The 12,155-nt window shown below is 32.3% G+C and overlaps 1 protein-coding gene across 1 annotated transcript; it reads left to right on the plus strand.

Annotated features, from left to right (window-relative positions):
• The first annotated feature begins 133 nt into the window (after positions 1-133).
• Positions 134-4,938, plus strand: LOC107413690 (two-pore potassium channel 3). The gene is made up of 2 exons (XM_016021706.4): positions 134-1,826; positions 4,289-4,938. The coding sequence occupies exons 1-2, from the start codon at positions 715-717 to the stop codon at positions 4,434-4,436; spliced, it is 1,260 nt and encodes a 419-aa protein (XP_015877192.3). The 5' UTR covers positions 134-714; the 3' UTR covers positions 4,437-4,938.
• The last annotated feature ends 7,217 nt before the right edge of the window (positions 4,939-12,155 follow it).

Here is a 12,155-nt window from a genome sequence, read left to right on the forward strand (position 1 = left end):
CAGATGGGATATTAATTGATAAATCATAATTTATTGTTGACTAATCTTTATGCTAATCCAGTCATACTTGCAATTTGTATATTTCCTATCTCTACACTATTATACATTACATAATTTCAATCTTTACTCATAAAAAATACCCCCCAAAAAAAAAAAAAAAATCCAAAAATTCCGTGTGTGTTTTTTCTTTTGGGTAATCTTTTTCAGAAAAAGTGGAGTGTTCCCTTATTGGTTGAAAGCAATAAAGGTGGTCTTATGAAATTAAACTGAAGGCACGGAAGGTTGTAGAGATATTCCAGATGGAGGGAACGAATCTCTGATTGTGTTGTGTAGTTTTATGGTTGATGTACACGACAAAATATAGTCTGTTCAGTTTCAGTGAAGTCTGTAAGTTTGTGTCAGAGTCTCTTTGAAAACTCTCGCTTTGAGCTGTTATAGCCATAGAATTTTTCCACTGATTTGTCTTCCTTCCCAACCAACACGCCGAATCACTCTCCCCTAATCGCCTATAATCTCTCTCTCTCTCTTTTTCTGCTTCTCTGCGTCTGTTTCTTTTTTACCGTTGGTCGAGTTGAATTAATCTCGAACCAAATCTCTCTACTATTCCATCGCATTTCTCAATCGTCGTCTTTAATACATCTTGAAAATTTTCCTTTGCCTAGTTCGGTTTATGGTATTCCGATCATCTCTGAAGCGGTCTTCCGGCATACCCAGATGGAGAATGACCCGCTGCTCACGTATCTTAGCCCCAGGTGGAAACCGCCGTCACTGCCACCCCAACTCTGCCCGTTGCCGGAAAATGATGAGATCACTCTCCCTATGACCCCGTCGGAGCTCAAAGACCGTCTCATCTTCGGCCCTTCTTCTTCACCCAGAGACAGCTCCCCCATAGTCGATGCTCTGACGCTCTCTCTCAATTCTTCAATACCCTCTTCCTCTTCTAACCAAGACAACCCCACGACCCCAAAGGACCTGCAAGCTTGGCTCCTCGACCCCAATTACCCATGGACCAAAACCAACCTACACCGCTCCAAAACCGCGCCCGCCATGGCTGTAATCAACGAGATAAAGAACAATTCTGTGTCCAAACCCAAATTTGGTTCGCAATCAATTGTACACCAAGCTTTCCTTCTCCTCGTGATTTATTTATCGCTGGGTGTGATTATATATTGGTTGAACCGTGACAATTTCAGAGCAACCGAGACTCACCCTGTTGTGGATGCATTGTATTTTTGTATTGTGACAATGTGCACTATCGGTTATGGAGATATAACTCCTGATAGTACGGCTACGAAACTATTTTCTATAATGTTTGTGTTGGTGGGTTTCGGGTTTATTGATATCTTGCTCACTGGGATGGTGAGCTATGTGCTTGATTTGCAGGAGAATTATTTGCTGAGGAATGTTCAGGATGTGGGTGATCAGAAAGAGTCGGCGAGGTCTTATATAATTGATGTGAAGAAAGGTAGGATGAGGATCAGAATGAAAGTGGCTTTGGCTTTGGGGGTTGTTGTGCTCTGTATTGGAATAGGTGTGGGGGTTATGCATTTTGTGGAGAGGCTTGGATGGGTGGATTCGTTTTATCTTTCGGTTATGTCGGTGACAACCGTTGGATATGGTGACCGGGCATTCAACTCTTTGCCTGGTCGTATTTTTGCTTCAATTTGGTTACTTGTATCGACTCTTGCAGTTGCGAGGGCATTTCTGTATTTGGCAGAGGCAAGGGTAGATAAACGACACAGGAAAATGGCTAATTGGGTTCTTGGTCAGGATATGACTGTCGCTCAGTTCCTCGCTGCTGATATTGACAATAATGGTTTTGTAAGGTATGTTTATGTTTCGTTTTTTGGTTTTGTAGTTAATTGTGTAGTTTTGGGTTTGTGTTAACAACATTTAACTTTGGAAGAAAACTGTATATGGGATATCTGTATTTTTATACAGCCGATATTCCTTTATACTTGAGAGAGTGAAAATTTGACAATTTATTGGACCCACTAATTCATTTATGAGCTTTATATAATTACAGAATTAGAAGAATCTAAATCCCAGATATGTACCTTTACATCTTAACCTGAGTCTAAGCAACATAGGTGTCTTTAGACTTTTAGATTTTTACAAATATTTCTTAACAAAAAAATAGACACCTTTGTTTCTATAATGCCATCAGTAGTATCTTCTGTTCTGAGATTGTTGACAATGGATATGTCTTATGTATCATGGTCCATATTTAAGAACCATAAACAATATTATCTCCTGTGTGAATAATATTGAACATTGGGCAGTGTCTTTATGAGCCAAAAGTACTTTTCTTATTTGCTAGAGGTGACCTTTATAAGTATGCCATCTGTACAATATCTTCTTTGGTCTTTTGTTCACCTAAGAGGCAAAATCATTTCTGAATATAATGCCATCAGTAGTAAATCTTTTGTTTAGGAACCATGAACAATATTACTTCGTATTTTCTAAAGGTGACCCAAGTTTTATTTCTGTATGCCATCTGTAGAATATATTATATATATATATATATATATATATATTGTTCATTTAAGAGTCAAAAACATTTTTTAGTTGCTATAGAAAATTATGTTGGACATTGGACAATATGTTTAAGAGCCAAAATCAGTTTAAGAAAACTTTTCACAGTACCTATAATCTCCCGTTTAGAAAATAATATGCTGGTTTTATCAGTGAAGAAATGCAATGAATGAACCTATGAATCTATTATTTTATTTAAAATTTAAGATTATTGTTGATGGCATGGGATGCAATAATGGCTCATCTGAAATTTGTCCTACGTTTGAGAAACTAATAATTCATGATTCCATTTGTTAAGAGTCACTTTCTGCAAATTATCTGTGTTTGGGTTTGCATGGTGCCTGATGAAATAGCTACCAAGTATCAGTTCATCTTTCAGGTCAAGGCTAGTTTATGAGCCTACTCCCTGTGCCGAACTACTATATATATATATATATATATATATGCATATGCTTTAAGTTATGCTATGTGACTTGTCGAAGACTGAACTAAAACATGCTTCTTGCTCCTTTTCTTAATTTGTTTTCCTTTCTCACATGTTGCTTTCTTTGTCACTCCTTTGTATCTGAATTTTTATGTTTTCAAATTAAATAATGACATCTCATCTGCCTTTGGCTTTGTGAACCTTACTTTGAAGCCCAAAGATTATCATTTTCAACAAAATCTAATGTGGAATGCTCATTAAATTATCCTTGAGGTACAGCACCAAATTCTAGATTTGATAAGAATGTGAATCTTCTCCCAAGGTTATTCAGGATGTATCCGCTGCATGGTACTAGGAAAATGTCTGTTAGCTCTGATTCAAGTTTTTGGTGCCATGTTGAATGTGAGGTCAAACGACTATCATTTTGTTATTTTTCCTTCATGACTGTTTGTTTTGAATTTTAATGTATTTATTTTCGCAAGTTAGAAGGTTATATCTAGGAGTCCAAAGATGAAATGCAATGGTGGGTTACAGCCCTTTGATGGAAACCTGAGTGTGGTAGTTGGTTCTAGTTCCTAGGTTTAGTCAATTTTAAAATGTTGTTTTTGACTTTATTTGCTGTTCCTATGAAATTTGGCTCTTGATTACAGATGTGGATAATGTTTGATTTTGTCTGGTTTATTTCAACACTGTGAAATGGGTTCCATAGAGTGATTTCTTTAAGTTACTGTCCGTTGAATATTTGCTCTCTTCTTAAAGATTTTTGAAGAAATCTCGAGAGCAAGCGGCTTAAGGTTACATGCGAGCGTCAATGTTGAACTAAATGTTGATTTTTCCTTTTTTCTTTGTTTAAATATTTGGATATTTTTGTAGTTAATTAAGCTTATTCTTTCTCATGATGGAGATAATATGTGAAAATCTAGCTGGGTATGGCAAATCTGAATTCATAATCTCATTTTCTACAACTTGTGATTTATAGCCATTTTGTAATGCATTAATGTTAAGTCTGTATCATTTGACTTTTTTACTTAATCCTTCAATCCATTTTCTGTTGGATGTTGGCTGCCATTTGCATGCATGATGCATCCTTTGAATCTATGTCAATTTTAAGTTCCCATTTTTTATTTGGTTTATTTATTTTTTTAACACTTGCAAAATTGACTCTCTATTCTTCTTCTTCTTCTTTTGTTCTATAATCCCTTGAGCTCAATATCAACTTTTACGTTCTAATAATCTATTTATATTATGCTCATTTATTTTGAAGAGCTGCCACCTCTTAGTGCTCAAGTTTCAGTTTGGATAATTTTGTTGGTTTTTATATGCATGCAGTAAATCAGAATATGTCATATACAAGCTGAAGGAGATGCAAAAGGTGACAGAGAAAGATATTATGCTGATCTGCAGCAAGTTTGATAAGCTAGATACTGGCAACTGTGGAAAAATAACTCTTGGTGATCTTTTGGAGAATCAACATTGATATACTAGTAAACTTGTTATTTTTCTCTCATAATAAAACAAAAACGTGAGAGAATAACCTATTTGCTAGCCAAATGAAAGAGACATACTTATGTTCACTGCTAGATCAGTTGGTTCTCCTGTCCAGACAGACCTTCGGCTCCAGTCTGATAGTGTCATGGTTGTATTTCCGGCTTTAATAATGCAAAATTCCAATTCAATACGAAGGTCGTTTCATCTTCCAGGAATCCAGCTAATGCTCATCTGATTGCATCTGGAATGACTGGACTGCTTCTGATGGATGAGAGAAATTTTGAGGCCATTGATGATATTGTACAAATTTTTTGTCCATATATAGAATTTTGAATTTATTCTTTTACAAGGATTTGTGGATATCTAAAATATGTCGCTTTATTAGAATTTTTCATCTTTTTATTTTGTGAAAGAGAGACCATGTCGCTCGACAATGTAAATGATCTAAATATGCACGAATGAAGGTCTTGATTGCTCTCTCTTCCCCTGAATCCTGATTATTCTCTTTGAATTTCCCTGCCCAGGCAAATACATGCGGGAGATCCAGCGTGATCTGGATGATAATCATAAATATATGGTATTCTCTTTTCCTAATAAAGTCATTGTCCCTTTATCAGCAAGTTAATGGGTTTCATTAGTCAATTAATCTTTTGATTAGTTCTAGGTTGATTGAGATGGGGCACATGCGTTTTTTGTTAGCAAGAGAGTAAATCATTGCATACAAACAGGAACACCAATTTACCCACTTTTCATGGGTTGTCCCATCCTAGGTTTTCATGTTTATTCATTGAAATATGAAAGTAGCCGGTAGAGAAATGCGATACACCAGCAGGTGATAAAGATCAACTGTGTTGCAAAACGAAGACAAAAAAACACCAGGTTCTGATGATTCCGTGACAAGAAATAGAAAATAAAAAAGCAGCAGATGGCAAGGGTTGTAAGATTTTAGCTTTAGGAACAAAGGCCTTCTGCTCCGGCAGCCAAAAGGGTTTAAAATGGAAGTACAGTGTAGTATAATTCAGATAGATTCTGTTGATATGTTTTAAGCTGCAAGACCCAGTAATAAAAACTCAGAGCTTAAGAATTTTGGCAGTACTGATCTGCTATTTATACATGATTGGATTGGATGATTATCAATGCAAAGTGATTGCCCTGTAAATCCTGATCCCTAATTTCTCCTTTTTCTTTTCTTAATACTCAACAAAAGTAGGAAAAAAAAAAAAAAAAACAAAACAAAACCAGAAACTAGATAAAGCACAAAGCAGCTGAGCTCAATGGACACAGAGAGCAGCCTCTTTTTTTTGTGTTTTTTTTTGAAGGCTTTTGACTGAAATGCTGTGGAAATATTTATTAGAGCAAATATTAGTTTTGGATGAGAATAAGATTAGATATTCAGAAATTATCATCAAATCCAAATGCCATGGACACCTTGTGAAGTGCCTCTAGGCTGCTTCTCGGAAGCGGATGATCTCAAGCAGCCAAAGTTTTGCTTAAACGTTTATCCTTGGACATAACATTGATATATGGAGGCAAATGCCTTAATTAAACAGGGATTGCTTTATATCCATGGAGCAATTTCAGGTTTAACGTATTGCAAATTGTTATTAGCAGAGCTGTATGTGTTAATAACCAAAGTAGATTCATGCATGTGAAAGATTGTACTATTGCTTTGGCCTGGATAATTTTTCCACTAGAAATGATAATGACAGATCCTTGATTATCCTTATAATCTGTGGTCCGTTGCAATAGTTTTCAGGTGAACCCTTTTTTTTTTTTTTTTTTTGGTGGACGTGAATCTAATATCTTCCATAATGGTATTTTCCTCGTTTCCTAAAAAAAAAATAATAATAATAAATAAAAAGATAAAAAAATACAGTTTGGCATTTTGCACACTTTGGTGGGAATAATGAGTCGCTTGATGTTAATTGCTCAACCAGTAAATCTGATTGCTTCTTTTAGAATAGAGGAACATGATAGTTGATATTTGATTGCTTGTATAATTTTTCTAAAGTAAATTTAGTGTGTTAGATTGCTTAATTGGTCATACATAATCATAATGTATCTGCCAAATTTTGTACATTTCAATTCTGTTTACCAGTTGTTTTTTTCTCTCAATGTTTGTGTGGATGGGAATCAAACAAGTCCTATATATACGACCAACCTTGCAGCATATTTATTGACCCCAAAAAAAAAAAAAAAAAAAAAAAAAAAAACCTAGAAGCATATTAATTAGAACTTTGATTATAGACGAAAAAGTAATTCCACCAAAAAAAAAAAAAAAGTGGGGGGGGGGGGGGGGGGGGGGGAAGGGGGGTGGGGAATTGAAAAGTAGCTTTGAACAAGTATAGGGTCTAATAATTTTCTATTTTGATTTCCTCCATCTGTTCAACTTTCAAACACTTAAGCAATGTGATCAAAGTAATCCATTTGCAATCTCTTACATCTCTTTATGGGAACTTTGAATGAAAAGCAGGTCACTGATTGCTTTACTTTTGCTTCCTTAAAAGGTTACTTTCAAAATGTTGAACATAATTAGTCTCCTCACCTAAAACAATCCACATGAAAACCCAATCAAAGAAAAGAGTTCTTTTATATATATATCCAATATATGGATAATATAGTGTAACAGATCATTCAAACGTGATACTTAATAATTGAATAATATTGCAGAAGATTATAAATTATAAATCGTTCAGTTTACATTCTAGTTGATTATTTACCATTACACGGATAAACGTGACTGTTATTATATACTTTCTCCCTAACAGTAATAATTCCATAAACTGGTAGGCACTAGCTTTCTCTCTCTCTCTCATAATTTAACAATTGAAGAAACATAGGCTCTTTTGAATTCCATCAATGAAGAAGATTCCTTCAATGATCTTGACTGGGAAACAATGACCATGTCCAATTGACTCTATCGCTCTTTCACGCAAAAGAAGAGGGAAAAAAAAGTAATAATAAAGAATAGTTATATAAAATATCAGTATGCATTACTGCAGGGCCTAGTCAACAGAACTCATTGCAACTTATGACAGCTGATGAGTCTCTCACCAAAAATGATAAATTAAGAAGTTGGTAAAAGAAAACTCCTCTATCACTTTCTTTTCCTTATCATTTTGTAAATTGGTGGAGGGCTTTATATTAGAAAATTCAATTAAAAATGAAAAGAGGTAGTAAAATAAAGTAAAAAAAGAAAAGGTTTAGCAGTTAGAATTAGTCAAGTAAAATTTTGACCTTTTGAAGAATCTAACCCAGAGAACAGCTTTCACATTTGAAGCAAGAGTTAGATTGAAGTACTACTTGGTTAATTAGCATCAAACAATGCTAGAAGACAAGTCATCGATGTGGCTCTTTTGGTTATTAAATTTGCAACTAAAAATATGAAATTATAATTTAAATGACCAATGGTCCTCAAGGAAAAAATAAATAAATAAATAAATAAAATTGAAAGAATATAAGTGAGGAACATTCCGAATGGAGTGGATGGTGAATATATATATGTTGACTTTTGTTTTCCAGTCAATAAAAAAATCATTATTATCAAGAGGAAAAGAAATTGGTCTAAGATGGATAAAGGGTTGGTGATGCAGACTGATTATCTATAGCTTTTTGGGTTATGAAAAATTGAATGAAACAGACTAGAAAATTGGAATGTAGGAAAAAACAGAAAAAAAGGAAAAGGAGAGTGCTGCCCCAGTTAGACCAGTTCCAAGTAATAATGGAGAAATTGATGTTAGTGGGGGAGAACAAACTTGTTTGAACAATATAAAGTTATATGCTTGTAAAAGTTGAAATCCTTTTGTTATTTTCATCAAAAAGAAATCCCTTTGTTATAATTCCTTATTCAACATAATTTTGCTAATGAAAACAATAATTGATCATTCACATGGGTTTCAGTTTTATATAATTAGATAAGGGAAAATGTTATTGTGAAACTCTGTTTTTCTTTTCTCTTTCTCTTCTTCCTTTGTGCTGTGATCCATAGAAAGGGTGTAGAAGTATGTTGGATTAATTTCTTAGTTTTGGACACTGGGAATTTGCTTACTTGACTTGACTATAAGTTGCCTGGGTTCGCACAACCATTTGGGAATTCAAATGTCATTAAGACGATTAGATGAGCAAATATTGACTCTCTAAGATGTCAACTCTTTTTCACAATCTCCTAACCAAGAGTCTTCCATTGGTTTTCATTGATTAAACTAGATTATTGAATTGCTGTCTATTTATCTTTGTTTGGCTGAGGGGGTATACATATATATATATATATATACATATATTTTATACAATTGTTAAAAGATTCTACTTGTTTAACTAGGATTTTAATTTTAAATTATTAATTAATGTAATATTTTTAATATTTGATATAGCATTACATTCTGAGTTTATGTCAAACATATTTCCCACGTATCAAACATGTATGAATTGCTTGTTATGATCTGTTTCTTTGCATTTTACTGGGCAATAATACAGCTTGTGATATTCAAATATCTTTCTTATGGAGTTTGTGTTATTGAAAATATATAATAGTCAAATTAAGGATCATTTTTCTTCTATTGCCAACACAATTTCTAGACTTTTTTTTTGGTTGAAAAGTAATTTTTATTTATTTTATATTACAAACATAATGATATGGTAAATGTTAAAAATTATCATTCTATTTTTTTACCGTTTATCATGCAAACTTGTTAAAAGCAACAAATATATATATATATATATATTGGAAATATTTCTATAACAATGTTATATATGATGTATATATTAGAAATTTAGGATGCATAAATTGGAAAAAGAAAGCACTCTATTTTTATATAGCTTAATTGTTTTTTTTTTTTTTGGGGTAAATTATCTAACTTAAATTTGAGGGTTGGGGGCAACCCAAATGTATCAACATCGAAAAGATTCTTTTTTCGGTGTCCACACCTAACAAAAAACCTGCCCTCCTCTAAATTGACAAGGACTTTCCAATACCAATTCCAAAAGGGCCACACTTTGTCATATATAATATTATTACAAAAAAAAATATATTTTTTGGGTACAACTAACAAAATGTCAAAAATTTCATGCTCCTTCAATCACTTCTTTCACTTCATATTCATAAGTCGTCCCTCTTAAGCAACCGCCCCATCTATTAACATTTTGATTTTCATCACCCACACCTTCACACCACATGTTAATATTAGTCTAAGGATATTTTTGCTCCCTTTTCCAAAATTGAAATGTTCGATGTTAACAAATTAACAATTTTAATTACCCCTTTACGTTTTTAGATTTGACATTTTAATCTTGAATATTATTGGATAACGTTATGGTATTTTTTTTTTTTAATAAAATGTAATACACACACGACGTTGAAGCAGTTCTTACATTACATCAGTTTTTTTTTTTTCCCTTATTTCTTTAATTTTTATTTTTGTTTTATATGTGTGTGTGTGTGTGTGTGTGTGTGTAGTTAGGTAGACTAAACAAAATCGAGGACTGAAAAAAGGAAAATAAAATAAAATAAAATAAAAAAGAAAGTGATTGAACGAAATCTAGTATGTGATTAACCTCTTTTTTTTTTTTTGACTTCCTCAAATTTAACATAACATTTAATAAAATTAAGTTATGACACATGCCATGTTGAAGTACGGAAAATGGTACATCATTTACAAGTAAATAAAGTAAAATAAATTAAAATTCATTGGGACAAAAACCAAATTTTTTTTCTTTTTATTGGTCGGACTCATTCAATAATTCTATAAAACGAAGTTAGTTTTGGCTATATTAATTAGGCTAGCTATATAATATATATATATATATATATATATTATATATTATGCTTTGTTAAGAAAAAATAAATTGAAATTTGGTGGACGTCTTTTCATTGCAAATGACATCATCTTAGTTTTTGCTGAAAACGTTTAGTTTTTCAAATGAGCAGTGGTCAGTGGACATGGTGCAGCCTAAAATGTGGTTACTTAACAACTCACAGTTTGATTAAGAAGGTAGGTAAATGTCATATACATATGTATATAATATACGTTTAATTGTTAAAATGCACTTGTAGCCTAAAAAATTAAAAAAAAAAAAAAGAAAAAAAAAAAAAGAAAGTTCAAATGCACATATGGGTATCAGCAAAAGAAAAAGGAGCTTTGAACTTTGAATTGTTCAATTCATGATTACAATACTAGAGAAAAAGTACAAATCCCAAGCTTCTGTGGGCTATGAAAGCTGCATAAAAAATATTAGCCATAAATTACGGCTTGTACAAGGGTCTCTCTCTATCTCTAAGAATGCATAAGATAAGCTTTTTACTATTCTACACTCATTGATTTTACGATCAAATTAGCAACTATTGTCTTATTGAAATCTTATACCTACCAGGGTCTAAGTCTTTTTTGTGAAGTTTAAATCGATTTTATTTTCTATAATTAAAGATGAATTAGTTTTATTATATATATAATTTGATAAATAAATTTAATAAATATTTTAATAAATTTATCTTCATTGAATTGAACTGAACATATGTGGAATTGGTATACTTATGTGCATAATACCACACACATGTAGTATTTGGTGTAAAGTGTAAAAACCCAAATTACACAAAACTAAAACTATACATGAAGGTGAATATATATTCTTCCATTTTTGTTCTTAATTACCATTAAAAACTTGTGTTTTCTCATGTTTATGGATTAAGATAATCGTCTAATTAAGTAGCTAGCCATTGTGAATTAAGGGCATTTCTGTCAAGATATTTACAAGTGATTCTCATAAAAAAGAAATTAATTCCAGAAAATGGTGGTGATGAAAGTGTAAAGTTCCCTCATGAATTACAAAGTGACTTTTTGCCCCTTTTGATTATTCTGAATAGAGATATTGACCACATAAAGTCACAGTTTGAATAAATATATCATGATTTCAAGGCTTTTCTCTATAAACTTGGTATTTGGTGTTAGATTGAAAGTTCATTTTTGTTGACTATGTAAAAGTTAAGATATGTTTTCTCCTAATTTTGTAGGCAGTGAGAATCTAGCTAGGATGACACAAGGGTGAGCTTTGTTTTATCTTTAATCTCTTTCACATTTAAACCAAATGGAGGTGCTTTGTTTTACCTTTAATCTCTTTCACAATTAAACCAAATGCTGTTTCAGAAAATATAAAAAAAAGAAGTTATTTTTGTTTTCTTGAAAATGGAAAAAAGGGTTTAAAATACTGAATAAGAAAATGTCATTTTGTTATTGTCTTATATAAAATGTCATTTTGTTATTGTCTTGTACTATACATGAACTTTTATTGCAAAGAAAAACAGAAGTAAAGTCAAAAATAAAATTATATATATATATATATATATATATATATATATTCATTATGCATCGTTCTTCAAGCATATAATATCTTGAGGTTTTCATATTTCACTTCACATCATTTTCTTTTTTGCTCGTCTTTATAGAAGAAGCAGGCCAACCTACTGCTAACCATTGAGAAGACAGAAAAGCTGCTCAAAAGTTTCAATCGAAATTTTTTGGTAGAAAAACAACAAATTAGAAAGAAGGAAGAATTGGTAATGGTAGATAGCTAAATTGGCTACTGATAAGCTAAAAATACACCTCAAAGAGCATGACACATAAACACGTAATATAGCAGTCACATTCATGGCTTTAGGCTTTTAACCTCTAATCATGGTGGGTGTATATGTGTGCATATATGAATGGACAACTTTATT

The sequence above is a fragment of the Ziziphus jujuba genome, chromosome 1 (assembly GCF_031755915.1).
Source record: "Ziziphus jujuba cultivar Dongzao chromosome 1, ASM3175591v1".
Classification (NCBI taxonomy): Eukaryota; Viridiplantae; Streptophyta; class Magnoliopsida; order Rosales; family Rhamnaceae; genus Ziziphus; species Ziziphus jujuba.